Here is a 24,097-nt window from a genome sequence, read left to right as displayed (position 1 = left end):
CTTTCTTTCAGTTAGTCTCAAAGGTGCTACAAGGTCTTTCTACATGCATATATCAAGAAGTAACCCTACAATGAATTTGAATGAAATACATACCTTTAGACAACAGATGCTGTGGGCTGAGGTGTTGGAGGCTGCAGCTGTGTAGCATGTGGCATATCCTGCTGTTATGTTAGCCTGTTTCCTTCAAGTGTGATGGAGGACATTTTGTCTACAAGGAGCAACTTGTCTTGTGCTACCTGTATTTATGTGCATATGTATGTAGAAAGATATTTGAGAATCGGACACTTGTATATAGAAATAGCCTTTATTACCTCTTTATTTTCATTATGATCTTGCATGTCTCCGTCCAGGATACAGGTTCTTTCCCACCTGTCCTTGGATGTTGGTGGCTTTGATGATGATAGATTGAATTTTAGTTATATATTTTTGGCAACTAGATTCCCCTCCCCTCCAGCCCATGCTTTAGTTCAAGCATATTTCACTTAAAAACTTATCCTCTGTTTCTGGGTGAGGGGGACTTGGAATAGTTAGCAGAAAATGTTGTTTTTAAAACATCCACAGGTGGTTTCTAGTGACAAATCAGTGTGGCAAGCAATATTATTGGCTCAAATTCTCTGTCATTTGTAGACACAGGGCATTTCATTTTTCTGTTTGCTGAAATATAAAATCAAAGCACATTCAATATTTGCCCATTCTGCTATGGCAACTTCTTAACAGAGATATGTATATATTTGTCCGGTGGGATGACCATGAGCCCTGGCTAAGAGATAGGCTCTTTTAAACATGCAGGAATAGCATCTGATACAGTGTTTCCTGAGTTATATTTCAGAGTAGGAATGGGGTAAACACACTCCCAATCAAATAGAAGAATCTGGGATATACAGCTGATGCTAGCATATGTATTCCTCCTATATTTCCCAACTAATATTTAGTGATGGCATCAGATAGTTTAAATCAGAATGTTTAGAATGACCCTGGGAGCAGTGTTTAAACTTTCTTGCTGTGTGCCTTCAGGTTGTTTCCAACTTATGTCGACCTTAAGGTGAGCCTATCACGGGTTTCTGGGGCTGAGAATATGTGACTCGCCCAAGGTCATCCGGTGGGTTTCCATGGCTGAGCAGGGAACTCCAGAGTCATAGTCAAACCATTACATTACTCTCTTAATCCTTTTATGGATGATGAAATAAGGTGTAAGGTGAAGTGGTTCCCAATCTTTGGTTTTCCAGATATTTTGGGCCATAATTCCTGACAGTTGGCCAAGTTGGCTGCGGCTTCAGGTTTCTGAAGTCCAAAAGAAATGGAGGACCAAAGGTTGCAAACCCCTGAAAGGGGCAAGCTGCAACCCCTGAGATCTGCATGCATCTTTCCAAGGCCGTGTAGGTTCCTAGTTTCTCCAAGACTGAAAAAGTCACCAGGAGAAAGAGAATTGGCTCCTTCCTGGAAGTTTCCAAACGTGTCAGTAGTTCTCAGTAAGGCACAGGGGTTTCTTTATACCTTTTAAACTAAAGAACATGCAGTCTTTTCAGAAAACAGGAAACAGACTTCCACCCATTCCCAGCTTTGTTCTCTCCATTTTCTCCTACTAGTCTTGGAGTCACTGTGGTCACCAGCGGGTCCAAGAGAAGGTAAACTGGTTTTTATATGCATAGAACTTGCCCACTACCGCTGTGAGAGAAGCAATACAATCGCTTCTCTTCAGCTGCCATCTTAATTGGTGTAATTGAGAAAGGAGTGTAATGAGTTTAATGTTGGGAGGCTTGGGCCTTGAGTTCATGTGTGTGCTAGCCAAAATATCCTATTGGTCAAAATATTTGGTCTTTTCACTTTTGTAAGCCACTCTGATTCCCAGTATTGAGGGAAAAGGTGCGATAGAAATGAAATCCTAATAGTAATGGCTGGAATCCTTTATGACGGTTATAAATGTGTAACCTGCTAGATTATACACTCATCATCGTTTCGATCCCTACGCAGCTTCTAGTTAACCATGGTTTTAACACATATGTAACTCCCCAGTGGGATTCTGGTCCACATAAAAGGTTTAAGAGAGTAATGATATATCAATGAACCTCATACCAGGGATATACCCTGCATCAGTACCTGAAATCTCAATTTGCAGTAAAATTTTTGCCAGAAAACCTGACAGACAAAAGGCAACAAGAAACAAGGATATGGGGAATTAGGGGGATGGCAGAATATGAAGTGGAAGTGTACCTCCAGACCTCTTTGCAGTATGACTGAGGAGTCCAGAGTGCTCTCTAACTTTTCATGCCACCGCCCCTTAACTTTTCAAGCCATACTATCCATGGCCCAGTTCTTTGCCTCTCCATTCCCACTCCCCAGTAATACACCAAGTGACCTGGCTACTATGGTCTGAGATAGCTTTATAAGGAGAGAATCTATTATGGATTCTCAGCAACTCTCTTAAACATTTCCAAAAGTGAATTGGACTTGGGAGCATCTAGGGTTGCCAGGACCAGACAATCCCAGGTGCTGAGATTTCAGGGGCTGGAATAGGCCCACATCATCTACCGATAATGCTTTGTGATGTCACATGAGTGGAACTTGTGATGTCATTCAGCAGGATACCTTAAACATCAACAACCATTGCAAAGAGTGTGCTAATCAAATAGAAAATACAGTACTCAGTCTGATCCGTGTGTGTGTGTGTGTGTGTATGCTTGCAAACACTTTCTGACTTTTGTACTAAGAGGGTCTAGGACTGGAGAAAGCCAGACCTAGGAACCCTAAGACCTGGCAACCCTAGGGGCATCAATTTCTCCTGATTTGAGAACAATTGGTCATAAGCCGTGGGAGTTTCTTGCAAATCATGTCATTCCCTCCCCACCTTGTTTAAAAAGTATTCCACTATCTTCCTGTTAGTAAATTGTAATGGTGTGGCCTTTACCATGATAACTCACTTTTATGTTCACTGCGTAGGTTGGAATGCTGTTCTGACCAAGCAACAACAAAAGTTCACATGCTACAAAACCTCACCTTGTAAACTGTGCCCTCTCCCTATCGTGGCCATTTCTGTGTTATCAAAGAAAAAGGGAATGAACAGGGACATTTTCTTTTCTTGTATCTGGATGTTCTGCAAGGATGTCTCTTACAGAGTGCTTGCAAAAACCCTCAGAGGTCTCTGCAGATGCCTGTGAGAGCACACCCAACTACAGGAAAATGGCTGGATGCATGTTCACACATCCCCCTACTTTCCAACAACATGGAAATAGCTGTGTTTGAATGGCTTACAATATTAATTTTTAAGTGGGGGGTAGTATCAGGAGATGCAGTTATAGTGATATAGCTACATGATACATGTATATCTCCTGATACAGGATCTGAGGCATTGTGTATGCACCGTCATATGCAGGTGTGCTTTACGCGGCTTTCAGCATACGCTGAAAGCTGCGCAGGGAGAAGGGGCGGTGCATCCCATAGGGAACAATGGGGCACGTGCCCATGGGGCGCGTGTGTCACCGCACCGTCACACCACCACATGCACAAGCCCCATTCATTTAATTGGGGCTTGGGCATTGGCGGAATTTGCCTTATGCAAGGGAGTCTGGAACAGATCCCCCGCGTAAAGTAAGGGCACACTGTATTTAAAAAGAGCTGCATAAATATTTATGCTTGGACTTCTGAAAATTTTTAAAATAAAAAACATTGGGGAAAACCATCAAAGCTTGTCCATAAATGACTGGGAGACTGTGGCTGAACTGAACACAGCCAGGCATGAGTGTCAATGGAAGAGAGTCAAGAGAAAGGCAACCCAAGCTGAAGACCCATTTCAGCCTTGAGACTACCTGATGTGACCCAGTAGTTCACTGCCTCATGGCTAGTGTTCTTTGTTCATCTCTTAACTATCTAAGGCCTAATTCCCACTTACCTCTTGATTCGATTCCTGCGCTGATTCCTGAAACCGGTTCAGCAAACACAGTGGTTCCCACTATGTTTGCACTGGTTTCAAGAATTGGTGCAGGAAGCAACAGCCGTGGCTTCCCCGCCATGCCTCCCTCCATCCTCCTGGCCATACCGGGGGCAGAGGAGAGGCTGGGGCGGAAGGAAAGAGGCAGGCTAGGAGGACTGAGAACAAAGCTGGCATGTATGGCTGGGAGGCCGGGGAAGCCACTGCCAGAGGGAACCAGGGTGAATTCAAATCCGATTCGAATCTGCCTGGTTCCCACTTAGGCTAAATCAATTTATGTCCAAATAAATTGATTCAGCCCCAAAAATACCCAGCGTCTTTTTGACTTGTATTAAATTGATAAAAATGGGCAAAAACCATGCCCCCTCCTTTCCAAATCACTTCAGTGATTCGAATTAAGTGGGAACCATGGTGGTTTAAACCGGATCATTTGGAATCACGATCTGGTTTAAACCATAGTGGGAACAAGGCCCATATTTGTAGAAAGAGACTAGTGAGTGTTAACTGTCAACTTTGGATGACTGTCTCCAAATGAGTAGTACAGTAACTGTATTTTCAGACATTCATCAGGCATATCTATGAAGCAAATTATGACAGTTGAATCAGCAAGAAAGCAGATATTTCCATGCTGGAAGAGTTCCTTTGATGGGACGATGTACAGCAGGGATGAGGAATGTGTGAACCTCTTAAAGTAATGTATTATTCTGAAAACTTGAGTAATTTTTATTTTTTACTTTTGCTAATTATTAAAAAAAGAGTTTGCCAAGCTATGGGGCTAATAAACCTCTGGACCTGAAGTGACAGTTTCTCAATGGCTTTCTCCACAACTGATTCAGATGCCTTTTTATCTTCATGTAGTAGGCTTCTGGTTCTAGTGATGCCTTTCTTTTGCTCCCAAGGGACAGAGACCAGGCCCAAAGTCACATGTTATCCTAAACAATGCTAGGGTTGCAGGTTTGCCATTGAGTGTCCTAGAAAGCCAAGGGATGTAGTTGTGAGATAAGATTGTGTCCTTCGAATTCCTAGAACAAACGACAGAGCCCTGACACAAATAGTTTTGTGATAATTTTTTTTGTCAATCTCTTTTGGAAAAAAATATACAAAAACCCAAGAACCAACATGGTAGACATTTCAGCAAAAGTACAGAGAGGGGCTTCATTCCTCAAAGGAAACACGCAATGGGTTATCACCATGCTAGAAAAATGAGATGCAACAGGAAAGCCCTAGGACAAAAAGACAGACCAGAAAACTAGTCTTTTCATTTCCCCCCTTTGAACTATTAACAATACTGTGCAAAGTGAAAACAAGTTTTTGGATACAAATCCATTACATTATGACTCACAAAAGGGAGACGTTGCCTGTTCTTGTGATGACCAAGCAGGCACTTCTATGGGAAAGGCATCATAGCCAAATCTATTAAGATGTAAAAGATGGCCTGTGTTATACATTTACCATATAAGAAGCAACCAAGTCCTGCAGATTTAGAAGGCCCCCCTCTGTTCAAACAAAGAAAGCTGCTGGCAGAGGGTTTTATTTACTATGTTATTTTTATGGCAGTTATTCTTCCCTGGCAGTTGGAGAGGAAAGAGTAGGGAAGCTAAGTTGCACATGATCACTAGAGATAACAAAAGAGGGAGAAAGCTCAGCTGTCAGCTCCTCCCATGCTGAGAGGGATGGAAGCTTTCAGAGTTTTGAACAGGCACAAACTAGGCTGCTTTTCATGTGGTTACAACATGTCACACTCAGCCTGGATCTAATTTCCCATTCACACTGTTGACATGAATGGTGTTACTTTAGATTAGCACCAGTTGAACCGAGTCACAAATTTATTTGCCTATGACTCCTTGGTAGGCTGTTGCATGATGTTCTAATGCGGCAATGAAACAATTTACACTCCTCCAATTAAAACAAAAACACTAGGTGGATCCACCCGGATAGCTTCAAACCTTCAAGACACTGAGGTGCACTGAATTCCAAATATATATTACTTAAGGGTCAGATATATTTGCTCCAAGGACAAGTGTCACTTCCAGAGCCACCCATGTCTTAAAATGCATGCATTTGCCACAAACAAAGGGTTACACACGTCTATTACACAGTGAAATGAGCATTTTGGTAGCATTCTAGAAAATGACTCGATGATCATGTCTGTGAAGTTTCCTACATGAAGGTTTTCTGCCTCTAAGCAGAGCATAAGAAACATTGTGGCTGTATCCCAAAAAGCCATACAAAAATGCTAAGAATATTATACTAGTTCTTTTCTGGGTTAATTAGCACAATGATTTTCTGGAACAAATTTACTAGGTTCTTGATTCTACAAAACTGCTGTTAAACAAACAAAAAAGTCTTAACATTAACTTTGGCATATACACTGCAGTTACGTGTTCAGATAGTCCATGGCAGTGATCTTAATATGCACATGTATGGCCAAATTTTCTCCATAATTTCCATGGCAACAGCTCCAAGGAGGTATGTTTTTTAGAAGTGGGTTCACATGAACATAGGACAGCAGCTAGGAAGACTACAAAAGGGGAAAAGCCACAAGATGCACTGTGTAGACTGTGTACATAGACTCAGCACCTCAGGGCCGAGGAGGCTAGTAAGCAGTTTCTGGAGTAAGCAACCTGAAGTTTGCAAACCTTGAGCACAATCCATTAAAACTTCCTGAGCAAGCTCCATAGAGATGCATGGGAATCCTAAAAAAACAGGGGTTCAGGGGCCCTTGTCCAAAACCTATTCACACCTATAGGTTTCATACAGGAAGAAGTTCACAATAGACGAGTCCGCAGTCATATCCTAACCATGCTGGATTAGGACTCAACCATACCTATTTCTCATAATCAATTGCCTAAGGAACTAGATCTCAGTTCCGCTGTGGCAACTCTTGACTAACTTCACCAAAATGAAGAGGGATTACTGCAGAATTGCGCCAGCAGGACTGAATCTGGTCCTCCTACCTACTGGAAGCATTTTCCCTGGTAACAAAAAGGTAGAAGTGAATTAGTATTATAATTATCATTTGATTTATTGTATATAAAACAAAACCAAAAAAGGTCTGTGTACAAATATCACAAAACATCAACAATTCCCAAAGATGTAGTGCCTCAGAACACATTTTAAACAAGAAAAAGTATCTCGTGTTGTTGTTTTTTTAAAAAACTTTTTTTGTTTGTTCTTTCTTTTTAATTTTCTTTTGTCTTAAAATCTGGTTTAAATATATTAAAGCTGACCAAAAAAGGGGAAAAATTTTTGAGGGCGAACTACATCACTTCCTCATACAAAAATGTACAAAACATTAGCTTCTAACTAGACATAACATAATACTGGTTGGCACAGTCTGACAATTAGTATAACTGTGTGTTGTTGTGGGAGTATTGTAACGGAGGAGGGCGATAAAAAATAGCTTCTCTTGTCATCTTTCAGATCAGGTTACTTCAGTCATAGAGGCAGAATGATTCTATGGAAAAAGAGAGAGGACAAAAAGCACAGAACAGTTTTTAGTATGATATGTTGTAGTCAGTGCTATCAAGATTAGGATAAGTAACAAAAAATGACCTTATCCAAGAGAAAATCCAGCGCATATAGTAAGACTACTTATTTTACACTGCAAAACCTCATCTAACACAGCCATCACCAACTTGATGTTCTCCCAATTGGTTGGTCAAGGGTCTAGGGATGACGGGAGTTGTAGTCTTACACATCTGGAGTGTGCCAGGTTAGGGAATGCTGTGTAAACGTATTTATTACAGCTATCCCTTGTCCAAAGATGTCAGGTTTTTAAGGCCTTGCGGCTAAGCCTTTAATATCAGATTGACAGAAGGATCACCAACTCTGGATGTCAAAAAATATGTGTGACAGCAGAGGAAAAGCTTGAGACAACTGAAGGGCTCAGGCCTGGTGGACTGCAGTGGGGAAAAATAAAGGACCTAAAAGTGATGTGTAGAGTCTACACTTGGTTTCCAACTGGTATAGGACAAAGGATCTGCAAGGACAAGGATCTAACACAGTGGGAGAACCTGGATGTCAGGCTAAATTATTTTTAAGTGCAATAAGAATGGCCCACCACAATAGTTCTGCCAGCATGCACCCTCCTTCCTTTCTTTCCCTTTGGCATGGCTATGAAGAATTTAGAGATTTAGGCGTACTGCTTTAAAAAAAAAACCTCTAAAACTCCAGCTTCTTGAGTCATCCAAACTGACCAGTTATGGTTTACTGTAACTATATTTGGAGAAGCCAATTGCAAATTAGGAGTTAAGATGCTGACTTGGTTCAAAAAACCCTAGTTATGGTTTATTTGGGGTTTGGACCATGCTAACCTGTGATAGTTCACAGGTATTAGAAATGAACACTTCTGACTTCCCCATGGCTGAAATCCCTTCTCACATAAGCACTGGAGAATGAGCGAAGAGGGGAACTATGCAAGCCCAACCTTTATTGCAGCTTCACTTAGCATGACATCCAGATGTGGACACTCCCTATAGCTGCTGTTTCCAAATTGCCATGGTTGGCTGCTGCAAGCCACAGCTCCCTCCTCTTTTCAATAAGTTCCTAAAATGGGAAAACAAAGTTCAAAGGGGCAGGGTAGATGGCACCTGTGCACTCAGTGTCTCCAAAGGGCTTTCCACTCTTGGAAATGCCATCAGGGGCACTCCTCGATGTTCATCAGGCTTTGATTTAGAAGGAGTTCCATGTGTTCCTTTGAAGTTATGAACCACACATATTCCCTGTGGGACAGAGAAGGAAGGAAAGGGGAAGAGAAAACAGAACATGGTCACCACCAGTCTCACCACCTTCACCCCTCCTCCATCCCTGGAACAATCATAGGCCTGAATTCTCTTGTTAATCCCAACTAGAGCACACTCATTGAATAGAGCCAATGCCTATTAAAACTCTGTCATTAAAGAATTCTATTCTAGTGGTGGCTATGAATAGCATGCTGGCCATAAAGTGCCTATATTAGAAGATGATGGTTAAAACTTTCACTGAAGGTCTCACCAGGTGGCTTTTGGCCCATCACTCCTCCTCAGCTGGTCCAACTTGGGAGGTTCTTGTAAGGATAAGCTGAGAAGGAGGAGCTCTAAAAGCACCATGAGCTTCTTAGAATAAAGGTGGGATAGAAATGTAACAAACAATTTATATTATGTCTGTGGTTCCCAAACTGTGCGGCGGGACCCACAGGAGGGCATGAGAGTTGCTCAAGAGAGGAAAACATTTGGAAGCCCTGATTCCTCCTCCTCTTCCCCCAATTTTTCTGCCCTGATAGGGAAGAAAAAGTCAAGGAGGGTGCTTGGAGCCCTTTTTAAGGGAAGAGGAGAAGGAAAGCTATTTCCTCATAAAATGTTAAAATATGAATATACATGCATTTGTGAATAAAATTAGAGACATTAAAAAAACCAAAATAATTTTATTCCTATCCTATGTCGAGTGGGATGCGTGTGTGACATCCACATGTAGATCACAAGAGTTAAAAGTTTGAGAATCTCTGTACTAGGTGGTTGTCACATGAAGTAAGATGGGCAACTGTTTTTCTTTCTTTCTTTAAAAAGTCTTGAGAAATACTCTTTCTTGAAAAAGGGAGCTTTGCCTGGGTCAGTGGTTGCCATCTAGGTGGCAAAAAATACAAAAGATTAATTTTCAAGTGAGAGAAAGGAATAGTGCAAGCCATTCACCCACCAGAAACAGAGCTACTGCACTCCCCAAGATGAAGCCTGCAATGACATCCGAACAGTGGTTTCGATATTCAGAAACTCGGTTCAGTCCAGTGAGGAATGCGGTGCAAAGAGTCCCCAGGCACAATACTGGCTTGGCAAGCCTACTGCTTTTTGTCTTGATGGTGCTGGTGATGTACATCTGAAACACATCCGAAACAAATCACCCTCTGAGACTCCAGATAAGCCTTCTCCCTTCAAGCTCTGATCATCCTTTCTACTCACACCACCTATGAACTGTTCCACACAACTGTGAGAAGTAGATATTCAATGAGCTCAAAAAGACACTTTTTTTCTTTTCTACATGTGGAATGGAGAGTGGAACATACCAATAAGCATTTCAGTGGCAGCCAAGAGTTTTCATATCAGGGGTGCCCCTTTGAGATTACGTCCGTTTTAAAGGTGTGACCCAAGATGCTGAACACTCTTTCATGCACCTACAGGTCCAAATAGGTCAGAATTCTTATCTGACCATGCAATGACCCAAATCTCCTCAATTCCACTTTATGAACAGTCCAGTTTCTTCCGCCCATTTCTATGTTGCTTGCAAGTGGGGAGATAAGCATCTGCAGAGAGGTCGCTAGGACCCCCAGCAGTCTCTGCAGATGCCTGTGACAGTGCATTTAGCTACAGGGAAATTGCTGGATGCTTCCTTATTGTTTTCCCCACTTTCCACAAACAGGAAAAAGGATGTGCTGGGACAACTCTGCTGCTTACAATGTGAATTTTTTTAGATTAGCATTAGAAGACATTGCTAGGGAGATGTAGCTACATGAGAGATGTACATCTCATGAAACAGGATCCTGGACAATCTTTTTCTTATTTGCTTGCTTTTAGTAAGAAATGAAAGGGACAGAACTGGGGACTTGTGAGACCAGAAGAAGGCAAGTCCACAAACTCCCATCAATGCATAATTTCTGACTGGTTTTAAACAAAAAAATAATGTCAATGTTGGCGAGGGGATTCTGGGAGCTGGAATCCAAGAAAAGTAACATTTTCCAAGTCTTTGTGGAAGTGGTTTTCTAGCATTTCATGAAAACAAGATAATTGGTTATTTGCATATGTTTCATTGACTTAACTCATGGCTACTAACAAACACTTTTGCCACTTCCCAGGAGTCAGGTAACTCTTCAAGCCCAGCAATGTTACTGGGTCTAGGTTAGTCTAGGCCTCTAGGGATTATAACTGCTACTCAAATGCCTCTTGATACACCTGTATCTGCACTGTAGAAGTAATGCAGTTTGACCTCGCTTTAACTGCCATAGCACAATACGATGGAATTGTGGGATTTGCAGTTTTGTGAGCTATTTGACCTTCTCTGACAGAGAGTTCTGGGGCCACAACAAACGGCAAAGCCCAGGATTCCACAGCATGGAACCATAGCAGATAAAGTGGGATCAAACTGCATTATTTTTGTAGTGCAGATACAGTCTGAGGTTGCATCTGCACTGCAGAAATAATCCAGTTTGACACCACTTTAACTGTCATGGTTCAGTGCTATGAAATTCTGGGAACTGTAATTTTGAGACATTTAGCCTTCTCTGTCAGAGAGCTCTGGTGCCACAAGAAACTACAAATCCAAGAATTCCATAGCATTGAGCCATGACAGTTAAAGTTGTGTCAAACTAGATTATTTCTGTAGTGAAGGTGCAGCAGTGAGATAGCTATACTTCTGTGTGTTTTATAATGTCTGTTTTATACAGTTGGCTCTCCTTATGCACGGATTTTTTATTCACGGATTCAAGCATCCACAGAAAGCATAAATTCCAAATAGCAAACCTTGATTTTGCATTTTATGTAAGAGACACCATTTTGTTGTGCTATTTGATTGAATAGGACTTAAGCATCCATGGATTCTGTTATCCACAGGGGTCCTGGAACCAAACCCCAGGGGATAACAAGGGCCCATTGTAAATATAATGAGCTATATCCAATGTTAGTCCTAACAAGAGAAGACCTGTGAAAAGAATTAGCCTTGTTACTTTGAACTAAGTGGAATCCTACTGATGCATCTACTGTAGGTAGGACTAATACTGGATTCATCCCAATACAGATAAGATACACACAGGTACAAAATACTCAAGCAGCAAAACTGAATCACAGATGCATCTAAATTTCAGTAATAGACTACAGATTTTATTAGGCAGCTTCTTATCAATTGCTACTTAACAACTAGGAATAGTCTTACATGGTTTTACATGGAAAAGAAGACTGATACAGGTTCTAAAGGAATATCTGTATTAATGCAAACTATTTCCCACTCTTCCCTGTCCTTCATGTTTTCCTTTTTTTAGCCTGAGAATCAAATTAAGTTCCTCAACAGGGGAGTTGGAGATGTTCAAGAACAAGGGAAAGTGTTGACTCTTCACAACTCAGCAGGAGTGTATTTATTTTCTGATAGGCCAGTAAAAATTACCAGTTTGAACATGCAGTAATGTCAATCCTGGTGTGATAACTGGTCTTTCCACATCATAGAGTTTATTTGTCCTTCTAATGGAAAAAGGTGTACTAGGAACAGAATGAGGAAAGAAGCTGTTCGGAGAGTGAATCCGTCTATGATTATGAAGCTAGAGAATGGGTTAAGAGGTGGCAGTTGGGAACTCCAAGGCACTCCAGGCACAGCAACATTGAACCCAAGAAGCATAAAGGTGGATGAGGTCTAACAGAGCAGCTGATGACAGATTCTAAAGGACATCAGAACCAATTTTTTTCTGAAGACCTTTAGATCACAAGTGCTCTTTAAGAGAAGAAATTTCATCTCAGTTTCACAGTAAGGGTTTTGCAAGATGGGTGGAAAATACACTCTGTAATACACTCTTTGATGGAGCTTGGAATCGACCTGTTGATTAACTTGTTAAATTTACAGGGACAAAAAGAGTCACTTTGAAAGGGTCAGTAACAAAATGTGCTGCCGTGAGGTCAACCGTGACAGCCACTGTGGCATTCTCTGCAAATCCCATGGTCTGCCTTCATACTAACATCTTGATCAACAAAGTTAATTAATGATATAGCAATGAATTTAATTAGTTCAATTATCAGCATTTATGTCCCATGCCATGAAAGTCTGACAATATGGAGAAAAAAGTACCTGGAAAAAGGGCAGATGGAAATGAGGATGGTTACATCTGGGAAAGTTACTTTTTTGGACTACACCTCCCTGAATCTCATAGCGACTGCAGATACAAACTGGATTCCAGACTATAGTGGGGCAGGTACAAATGGATGACTGAATGTGGAAGATGGAGAGCATGGAAGTTAAAAACCAAACAAACAAAACCCTCAAATATACATAAATCAGAAGCCCAGGGAAATGAGGTACCATGACCCAAAGCTTATGATAATGGGAACCCCTATCCAAATCTGCTGAGAGTGCTCAGTGCTGTATATCTAGGAGAGTCTCTCTTGCTGTGAAGCTTAACACAAGCATACAGAAACCAAGTTGGATGGTGGCTCAGAGTGATTCAGCTCAGGTTGCAAGGACTCCCTTTAAAACAAAGATCTCAGCTTTCTCTTTAGAAAGGCAAATCATAATCCCTAGCCAGTATAACCAATTGTGAGGTGGGGTTGCATGGGATGGGAATTAAGAGTCCAATCAAATTTGGTGGCCCACAAGTTGCCAAACCCTGCTTCACAGGAAAATTTCTCTACAGGAGCCAAAAACGACAAAACCAAGGCAGAAGCTGTAATCATCCCATCTTGAACAGTTCCAGCAAGAGGTGCTCACATAACAGGTGATTTAACATTTTAGTGTTAAAAACAAGTAGGAGGTCAGTAGAGTATTCAAAAAGCTAAAACAAAAGATGGGGAACATAATGGATAAAGGCACAGCTTTATGTACTTACTGTAGCATATAAGGCTGAATAAATACTTAGAGCAGCATGTTTGGATGGAAACGATCTCCTTGCCTTCTCAATCACCTCCTGATCACCAGTGCAGATATTCCCATTGTTAACAAACTGAAGGTGAGCCCGGCAGTCACTCCCAGTATAGTTGGGTTTACACACGGTCAGGAAATAGGGTGCCAAATTTCCCGTCACAACCTGGCCAGCGTTTACGAATATGTCTGTGGCAAAAAGGCCAAACGCAAATACACCTGTGACAAGAGAAAGGTTTAAAAAACAAGAAAACTGAGGTCACTATGGGTGATGCCTGGAATATGAGAGAGATCGCAGAAAGATGAACTCCCCCCTCCAAACACCAGTATGCATCCACAAAGAAGAAACCTTGCTGTGGGACTGGAAAAGAAATTGCAATTAATTGTTCATTTCTGGGAGAATAATTTGGAATAATTATTGTATTGCAAGAAAAACATGATTTTGTCACAGGGGCCTATGAATGTGCTGTATATCAAACATCATTATTTAGCTTCACATTCACAATACTGACTAGAGATGGCACTCCAAAATTTCAGATGAGAGTCCTTCCCAGCCTTGATTGCACTGATGGGGAACATCTGGTCTTTGGATATTACTGGACTACAACTTCCATCAGCCCCTAACAGCATAGCTCATAGTGGAGATGATAGGAGATGTAGTCCAATATCACTTGGAGGACAGTTCAACATCATCTGGAGGGCTCCCTATCTCATGCTTTATGGCATGTAACCATTTATGGTTGCGAGTTCAAGACCAGCAAAAGGGCCCAAGCTCGACTCAGGCTTGCATCCTTCCGAGGTCGCTAAAATGAGTACCCAGACTGTTGGGGGCAAATTAGCTTACTTGCTAATTAGCTTACTTGCTGTTCACCGCTATGATCTTTGGAATAGCGGTATATAAATAAAACAAATTATTATTATTAATTATTATGTAGACGTTGTGCCCGTCCAGATGTTAGACTAAAACTCATCATCCCTTTCCACTGTCTATGGTGGCTGATGGAAGTTAGAGTCTGAAGGACCACATTTTCCTCATCCCTGCGTTGGTATTCCAACGCTTAATTCCCTCATAGCTTCAGTGATAGGGAAATGTAAAAAAACAAACAACAATGGGGAAGAATAGGTAGGAATAACCATGGCAATACTGTCACCACCACACTATTTTGGTATTTGAACAAGGCTTTTTTCTTATAATTTCATTTATGCCTTTTTGTTACCAGAGCAGTAGGGATGAAATCAAAATGAAGCAGCAGCTATACTTCCAGAAACATGAGAAAGGTTCGGTTCAAACAATTCTATGTTCTGGGGAGTTTCAGGGAGGCTCAAGTCTTTGAACTTGACACTGACAAAGGAAACCATATAAAAAGCAAAGGTGATATTGGAAACCAAGTAGGCTAGGCATGGGTAGCCCTTATTATTATTATTATTATTATTATTATTATTATTATTAACCTTTATTTATAAAGCGCTGTAAATTTACACAGCGCTGTACATACAATTTTTTAATTTGGACGGTTCCCTGCCCTCAGGCTTACAATCTAACAAGCCCTTGGAAGGGAGATGTCTAGGGAATACCAGGTGCCCATGGTTTTCAGGAAAACTGATGTACAGGACGAGCCTCTCCCTCTCATGTGCTAGGGACCAGTACCATATTTGTACCCATTGACTTCAATTGTTCTTTGTTCTTTCCTGGAAATTCTCCACAGACTGGAAATGGCAATGATCCAGGGATCACCACTTTGTGTAGCACGGCTGTAGGCTAGATTGCAGAGAAAGGCAATGGCAAGCCACCTCTGAGTATTTCTGATCCAAGAAAACCCCATGAAATTCATGGGGACTTGGAAGATGTGTGCACACACATGCATGTGTGTGCACACACATGTGCACTGCTCAGAAGATGAAAAAAAATACAAAATTCATATTAGTGCCATACTTTTATTAGGCCAACCAAGAGGTCAAAACTATGTGTGAAGGTTTGTGAGGTTTCCAGATTCGTCAGGAAAGATGTAACAAAAAGCAGAGCACAGCTGGTTGGAAAAATGGACTCTATGGGCTAATCATGGTATCTGCATGTTGCTTTGGATGGAATATGGGGAAGAAGAGCATCCAAATGATGCTCTAGAAGGTGATATGTTCTTCTTTTAGGTTTCCTTGAATTAATCCCCAGGAATGCCAGAAGCAAGAAAGGCTGCAAAGTCTCACCTTCCATTTTTGGAAAAAAACAACAACAATATTCAAGTGGTAAATTCATCACTGTCTTAACATCTATAAACACTAACATAAGTTCAGAAGCTATCATGTATATGGAAAACATTTAAACTGAAGCAGTCCTAGAATTAAAAATCCCCAATAAACAATAGTTAAGCAAAAAAAGGAAAAAGGAAAAAAAGAGGTATATATAAAAATAACATAAAAAGGAAATGTTTCAGGACAAACCCCAATTAAAGCAAAAATTGCTGAGAAGCATCTCAATGCCACAACCAAGAACAACCATTTTGCAATGTAAGTGCTGCCCAAGCGCTTTTAGCCCTGGTCCTCTAGGCAAGAATACTTGATGAGTTTATTGTGGCATGCAGAATGGGCTGGAGCAGCACAATGGCACTGAGTGCCTCTTGCTCTTTATTAATGGCACTTTACTACACATCAATACCACCCAGAGGCTGTGAAAAGTTCAAGGGTATTTCTTTTTAATTTTTTAAAAAATGATTTTTAATTGCCTCCTCTTTCATTTCCACATTACCCACTAGGGTATTAGGAACTAAGGGAGTAAGATATAGTAGCTAAGAGTGAAAGGTGACCTATGAAATTCCAAGCTCAAATAGTTTCTTCTTTACAAATGCAGAAGGTGTGTTTACATAAACCATACCTCCCTTGCATTTTCTCCTGTTTCCCTAGTAATTAGCCACACACATTTCCATTAATGTTCCTATTATTCTATGTAGATGGTATTAGTTCCCAGCTGCACAGACTGTATGTAACTATATTACTGTTGTTGTTGCATAGGTGCATAAGCTGTCAAATCCTTTAAACCCCCCCCCCCAAAACAAACAAACAAACAAACACCACCGTCTACTGATGTTTCCAGGAGAATCACCTCCCTGGCTTTGGTGAGCTCTGTGAACCAGGCATCGGTGCAAGATAAGGGGACCAAATCACTGGCAGAAGAGAGAAAAAGCCGGGCTGCACTTTAAAGAGACCACTTTGCAAAGCACAGGAAGTTTGAATCCACTGCATTTCTGGAGCTGCTTTTTTCACTCCTGCAACTGAATGCCCGGAGGGAAAAACAATGGCACGGCTGGCAGTGAGACAGAAAAGGGGTGGGCATGATCCTCTCCCTGCATATTAACCCCTCCCTTCCTGTGCTCCAAATTGAATCAACAGCATGTTCCCATTGGCGGCTGGTAAAAAAAGACTGGTTCTTTTGAAAAGATGGGGGAAATTCCAGTTTGCAAAAGAACCAAGTTAAGGGGGATTTACATCACCCCCTCTGGAATTCAGGTCAGGAAAAACTGGCACAATTGTGAACAATTGTGAACCTTTTAAACTGATGTGCAAAGCAGTTGAAAACATGATGTGAACAACCGCCTAGGTTCTGCTTGATGAAGAAAAGCAACTTTTTGACTTGCATAGTCACAATCATATATTTAGAAAGATATGATCAATGTTTGCTAAACTGTGGCGTGTTACAGAGCGCCCAAAATGGGCACTCTGCTGGCGCCGCCGGTTGCTGCGTCCGGGAACCGCTGCGGTCAAACCGTGCGGTTCCTGGACTCGACAAAAAGAAGCCGCAAAGAGCGGCTTCTTTTTGCGCCCCGGAAGTGGCACCACAAGTGGCTAATGGTGCACTCGCGATGTCACTTCCATCATGGGACGTGCGGATGCTATGCGTCCATGGCGTCAAGATGGCGGCGTCCATGTAGAACGGGTGCCGCCATTTTGTACGTCCCCAGGACGTACTAGGGTTAGGGGCGTGTGTAAAGCACGCCCTTTCCTAACCCTAGTACGTCCTGGGGACGTACTTTGCGCCCGTATGGAACGGGCCTATGAGAAACCAGTTCAGCTAATGTGAGTACCACTTTGGTTTTAGCATAGCAGTATAGAATCTCTTGTCCCTATGGGTTAGCCTCCAGGGTATGGAGAAATGTAAGCAGCCTGAAAGTCTCTGATACCACCAGGGCATCTCGAATGAATGTGCCCTGGGCAGTTCTAAGTTGTAGGTGCTTCCAAAAGGCAATTTTGGGGAGTAAGCATGCTGACATGAAGTCATGAAATGATTTTCAGTAGTCTTCCTGATCAATAAGATGCATTAGAGTATTGATACCTAGGTTTACTTCATATGTTCCGCCCTGTTGGTTTGCCTCAAATTTTTATGTCATGATTGCCCTGTGAGGACTCCATATAAATAGAGGTCAAAATCCAGAGATGTTTCCAAATCCTTCCAGCCTGCTTTGTAGCTATGACAATAGAAGTATAAACATAGGATTTCTGAAGATTTTTAAAGTTCAGGACCACTCATTCCATTAGTGGTATTTGTTTTTTCTTTCAAGTTCTGCTCAATCAGAACATTCTGGGAAATATCTTAAACTGGTCTTGTAAATCATCACCTGTGACTGGATTGCACCGCCTTTATAGTGGTTGGAAACACTGAAAATCCTTGGGTATGAGATAGTCTGTACACATTCTTGGTCTGATTGCAAAATGGTCAGCACACAATGGAATTGTATCCTAGTATATTCCAATGTACTTAAACAACCAGCATGTCTGCATTGCTGTTTGGGAGACCAGTGAGGGGACACAAGTGCTCTCACTACACACCTGCTCTTCCTTGATATCAATTTATTCATTTGGGTCCTGTACCAGGAGAAAAGCAGAATATACAACCAACCAACCAACCAGTTCTGTAGTCCTCTGCCTCCTGTCCCTACTACTGGGTGCCAATGTAGCAAATGCCTGGAGTTCAGAGAAGATTTCACTGTGACAATGGATACAGCGTATTTGCACCATAAGAGAAGTTTATACTCTGGCTGAACATGTACAACTACTTACACAGTGGTTATGTTCACACAGCTCCAGTAATATCCTCCAAATATTGATCACTGGGAGATACATAAATTATCATAAAAAACTAAACCAAACTCTTTGTCACAGAGAAGTGTATGTATGTGCTTTTTTGCTTATTTCATTTTGCACTGAATTTATCACGTCTTACCTATAAATCGAATAATTCTCCGGAGTAATGGATTCAGGTAACAGCATTCTCCTGTCAAAATGGTTTTCTCCTGGACAATCAGGCTTTCTCTGGTGGACTTGATGAAATACATGGAGATCTCTCCAATAAAAATCTGCAAAAGGAGAAGTGAGGAACTGAAAATCACAAAGGGAAATATGGGTGTCACTGAATCCAAGCCTACTTGCTATTGGAACTGACTATGTGCATCTAAGAATATAACATCACTCTAAACCTACTCCCAAATCCCTATTTGTTAACATAACAAAAATTATGTAGGGCATTTGTAAAAAGAATTGTGGCAGGTTAGCGGTGCTTAAGATTTCAGCACACAGTTTTGGACTAGAAACTCATTGAGGGATAGCAGTGTTGGCCATGCAACAAATTAAACCAAAATCCAAAATCCATAAAATAGTGACACCTCTATTGGGACAACTAAAAAGCACAAAATCCATCATGCAAGTTTTGCCTTACTGGTGTCTTCATCAGGTTAAAAGCCCCCCCCCCTTTTTTTTTTCCCCTAGTGTCATTATGTTTTGATGGTGCATAGTCCAAATTCTAGTTCTGGTGTTAGCAGTCTGGCTTATGTCCAGCGTGTTTTGCAGCAGAAATGAGCTATAACTATGTTACAGCAAATTTTAAAAAGTTAACTGTTGCTCCATATCTTCTGGGAAGATTCAGAGCCCTCAGTTTCCATGCTGTGATGATAGGGTTGCCATTTCACGGTGGTGGGCGGGACTTTCCCGCCCCCTGGGGGACGTGCCCGGTCCCGTCCCGCCCCCGCTCCCATTCCCGGGTGGCTGCCCAACTCTGAGCTCCCAGGGCTGCTGCCTGCCTTCTATAGAGTGCTGCCTATGAAACATGCCTGGAGCAGCAGCAGGAGGACTGAAACCAGCAGGGGCGGGGTCTGCTGCACTGCCCTGCCTCTATTGGCCAGCCCTCTGCTTCCTTATTTGGGCATGATGCTCCAAATTCCAAGCGGAGAGGGCTTTGCAGGCAAGTTGCTTTTTGTTCTTCCCCTCTTTCTCTTTCTATTCCCCCTCCTTCTCTTCTTCTTGTTATTCCGTTTTTTTCTTCTCCTCCTCTTCCCCTCCTCTTCCTCCTCTCCTTTTTCTTCCTTTCTTCCCCCTCCTCATCTTCTTTTTCTCTTTCTTCCTCTCTCTAAGCCCCCCTCCTCTTCTTCTCAGGGGTCCAGGGCTTCTCAAGGCTTTGCCCCCATTAGAAAAGAAAAAAAGGCTTTGGATCTGTCCCATAAATCCCTCCTAAGTTGAGACATGCCTGGGAAAAAGAGGGGGTGAGGGGTTTGGGGGGTTTGGAGGGGGCAAGGAAAAGGAGGAAGGGGGGAATTCCTAAGAAGGCTTGGGAGTGAGACATGTAGTTTGCAGTGGCACAAGGGACTGCCTGTGATCTTGCAAATGCTATGCCTGCTTGGAAGTGGGAAATGTAGTTTGCAGTGGCACAAGGGACTGCCTGTGATCTTGCAAATGCTATGCCTGCTTGGAAGTGGGAAATGTAGTTTGCAATGGCACAAGGGACTGCCTGTGATCTTGCAAATGCTATGCCTGCTTGGAAGTGGGAAATGTAGTTTGCAGTGGCACAAGGGACTGCCTGTGATCTTGCAAATGCTATGCCTGCTTGGGAGTGGGAAATGTAGTTTGCAGTGGCACAAGGGACTGCCTGTGATCTTGCAAATGCTATGCCTGCTTGGGAGTGGGAAATGTTCTTGTAGAATTGGGGGGGGGGGTGTTTGGCCAGAAAGAGAAGTACATTTCAGCCTTCTGTCTAGGAATAATGCCAAAATGTCCTCCATTTTGAGCATGCCTAAGAAACATGCATTTATATTAACATTTTAAAAAAATTATCAATTTTTTCATGTGTCCTCCATTTTTAAAAAAAACGTGTCCTACATTTGAAAATGTGGCCCTACATTTGTCCTACATTTGTCCCGGTTTGGAGGTCCTGCCTTATGGCAACCCTATGTGATGACTGTGTGGCTGAGTGTCCCTCCATGTCACCCAACGCATCTGCCATCACTATCACTCATCACTCATTCTGAGCATATGACTATCACTGGTCAACTTATGGTGGGCATGCTGGCGGCCCAGTGGGACACCAGTGCAGGCAGCCATGGTGGTGCAGAAATGCAGGACCAGGTAATGGGGGCAGTTCAAGGAAGCTGTGGCACCTGCTGTGGCAGTCCCAAGAGTATTCTGGTCAGTGAAGACTAGGCCTGAGATGTCTTAGTCTTCCATAGGATAGACTAGAGAGAGCCTGGATCCAAATGGAAGTTACTTTGCTGCTGCTAAAAGATCAGAAATTTTATTGTCTGTCTTTTATTGCCCTTTGTCCCCAGTTCTCATATGACCAAGAAGGGAAGTGGCCTCTGATTGCCTTGAGATCTTCCCAGACCATCTTAACTGACAGCAGCACCTCTGGGGTTTGGTTCCAGGATGCCCTGTGGACCTTCAGGGTGGTCTGTTCCACACCATTGTCACTTCCCTTCTCCTGTATGATTTTAAATATCTTTGCCTGATGCAGAAGCCAATGAAGCTTCAAAAGTTTGCATGATGTATTTTGTGCTTTTTAGTTGGTCCAATAAAGATATCACTGTTTTGTGGATTTTATTGTTGTTCTTGCTCAGTATTATCAGTACTTTTAAGCCAAAATGCTCAATACTGAAAGTCACTGTCAAAGCCTCTGTTGCCTCCCCCTAGTGTGTTTCTATAGTCGTCAGGATCATGGTCCAGACATGGTCCTGCCATGCATAATTGATGTTTTTGGACATGTATGTGTGAATGTGGGATGATGGGTTATGATATCTTATTGGTGATGCTGGGAAAAGAAAAAAGATTGTGTATCGGTAAGGCAGTCAGCATGGCATAGCGGTTTGAGCGTTGGAGACCAGTGTTTGATTCTCAGCTCAGCCATGAAGCTCACTGGGTGACCTTGGGCAAGTCACATGCTCTCAGGCTTGGGGAAAGGCAATGACAAATCTCCTTTGAACAAATCCTGCCCCATGATAGGTTTGCCTTAGGGTCCCCATAAGTTGGAAATGACTTGAAGGCACACACCACCACCATCACTAGAATAAAAATGCATTTTGTAGCATGCCTAGAAGTAATCAGGGATGGGATGGGTCTAACTGGCCTTGGAAAGAAATTTGGTCCAGTTAAGAATAGATAAGAGACACATGTCCACATTTACACACTTAAGTTACTATAACAGGGCTGAAATTGCTCATCAGCTCTACCTGGTAAAGGACTGTCACAGCCATAGAGGGAGGCCAAAGGTTCTCCAGCCCTTTTCTACACGAACAACACTTTATTTAAAATAAACAGCATCTGATGGATCTTAATCTCAAGCTGCCTTAGTCTTTTGGGATGAGATGGGCTATTCCAATTGCAACAGTGTCCATGTCTCTTGAGTCACTCAGTAAAGCACTATGAGAAATCAAGCAAAATGCTGGTGTTGTTTTAGCTTTGCTACCATTTGTGTCAACTGCTGCTGAAGCCTGAGTATTACAGGACGCCAGGACAGGATTTAGCATAAGTGAGAATTTATGTAGTTACATATTTCATGACTGAGAACATGAGCAGAATGAACTAAATTAGTCAGAAGGAAGATTAGCAGGCAAAGGGGACATGAGCAGGACAAGTGCTTATGAGGTGAACATATCTGGAGGAAACCCTGAAAGGAAGGTTAAAACCACTGAAAGCTATGGGCCTTCTTTACCTCAGAAAACCTATCTTTACATAGCTCACAAACCTCAAAATGAGAAACAGGGCAAATGAGACTTGTAACAAAACTTTGAGGCATGGAATCAAGCTGGGCCAAAGATTCCTCAACTTTTACAGGCCACTGACCTACCATGAAAGCTGAAATTTAAGAGACAGGAGAATGTTAAGACTTAGGAAGGAATTAAAATACCTTACAATATAAGATTATTAAGGATTTTTCTTTTCTTTTTGTAACCCTGCTTTCTATAAGTACATCCAGACTGACTGAAAAGTCCCAGATTTTTGTTTCTGTTCTTTTTGATTTTATATTAGGTTAAAATAAACCAATCCGGAGAGCTGGTATAAAAAGTCTCAGATCATACTGGGTGCTAAAAGAAAATATTCTGGGATAAACAAATGTGTATGGATCTCCAAAACAAAACTGGAAAAAGCAGGAACAAGATCTGGGACTTTCTGGGTTTTTTTTTACTCATTCTTCATGTGTCCTATGCCAACATGTTCCTGGGACAGAATGCCACAGTAAATGAGACAAGATCAGAGATGGTCAAAATGCACCCAATGGGAGAGAGTTTTTTTACCACCGCCCCTTTTTTGCATCCCTTAACAATACTGTAAAAAGTGCCACAAAATACAAGTGCTCAGGTTTGTTGCCAAAAAATTCAGCAGCATTACTCAACTGAAAGAGGACATTCTTTATTGGCCTTTTTCACTTTGTCACTTCTGAAGATGAAACTTTAAATTGCTAAGACCTAGCATCTCTCCAGCCTTTCTCTTCCTTAAACATCCATCTTCTTTAAATGTCCTGCTGCTCCTTAATGACAGTCTTGCTAGGCTCCTCCATCTCTCCATGATCTTGGGACTAACAGTCTTCCATCAACCTTAGATTCCTGCTGATCCTCCCACCTCTTCCACTAATACTTGCTCTGAGGCATTACTGTCATGAATGAATGAGACCGCCCTTGAGCCAGACATTCACTCTCTGCTTAAGAGGGTTGTCCTGAAGTTTACAATATAATCCTATGTATGTCTAGTCAGATGCAAGCTTCACTATGTTCAATGGGGCTTACTCCCAGGTAAACATGTATAGCAGTCCATGAGCCACTCCAAGGCCTGTTAGGGCATTCTCCAATAATCTAAATTTTGGTTTCACAGTGAAAGAAGTGCATTTTTCACTGCTAAAGAATGCATGCAAGGATAACATGATGTTTCCCCCCACCAAGCTGGTTAGTATTTCTGGGAGCTTCCTGGAAATGATAATCAACTTAAAAACAAGGTGAGTGTTCCCTGTGTACCTTCCTTTAAAGCAATGATGGGCTGCAGTGAGTCTAGGACCTTCCAGAGGCTACAGAGATGACCAATAATGCCGAAAAACATGTTACCATATTTTGAAAAGAAAAAAGGATCTATACCTACTGATGACTTCAAACCACTGATCACTAAGACAACTCTCACTTTAAATACCCTATAAGCTCTAGGCAGTTGTAAGAGGAGCCACCACTCTTCAGCTGAGTCAGTCCAACAGACAAGACAGACAATTCTTGTGGACAGGAGTCATCTCAGAAATGGTGGCAGGATGTCTTCCTCCTCTCCACCATTTTCTTTCCTGATGGACCTTCCCCTCATGAT

General features: G+C 42.0%; 1 protein-coding gene across 6 annotated transcripts in view; it reads right to left on the bottom strand.

The window, feature by feature from the left end:
- Positions 1-5,005: 5,005 nt before the first annotated feature.
- Positions 5,006-24,097, bottom strand: part of LOC149323228 (phospholipid phosphatase-related protein type 1) — a 150,033-nt gene continuing 130,941 nt past the window's right edge. For 4 of the 6 annotated variants that reach the window (XM_089488600.1, XM_089488599.1, XM_089488601.1 and 1 more), the window contains 6 exons: positions 18,717-18,849; positions 13,476-13,726; positions 12,722-12,859; positions 9,599-9,775; positions 8,518-8,649; positions 5,006-7,382 (listed from right to left, as the gene is read on the bottom strand). In XM_089488600.1, coding sequence (XP_089344726.1) covers positions 7,350-7,382; positions 8,518-8,649; positions 9,599-9,775; positions 12,722-12,859; positions 13,476-13,726; positions 18,717-18,849 — 864 coding nt within the window. In that variant the 3' untranslated portion in view covers positions 5,006-7,349. The remainder of the gene's footprint in view (positions 7,383-8,517; positions 8,650-9,598; positions 9,776-12,721; positions 12,860-13,475; positions 13,727-18,716; positions 18,850-24,097) is intronic. The other 2 variants (XM_089488603.1, XM_089488604.1) reach the window with 2 other exon arrangements.

This window comes from Sceloporus occidentalis, unplaced genomic scaffold, assembly GCF_023333645.1.
Source record: "Sceloporus occidentalis isolate IW3139 unplaced genomic scaffold, rSceOcc1.0.p SCAF_1, whole genome shotgun sequence".
In the NCBI taxonomy this organism is placed as follows: domain Eukaryota; kingdom Metazoa; phylum Chordata; class Lepidosauria; order Squamata; family Phrynosomatidae; genus Sceloporus; species Sceloporus occidentalis.
This window is presented reverse-complemented; position numbering and strand designations above follow the sequence as displayed.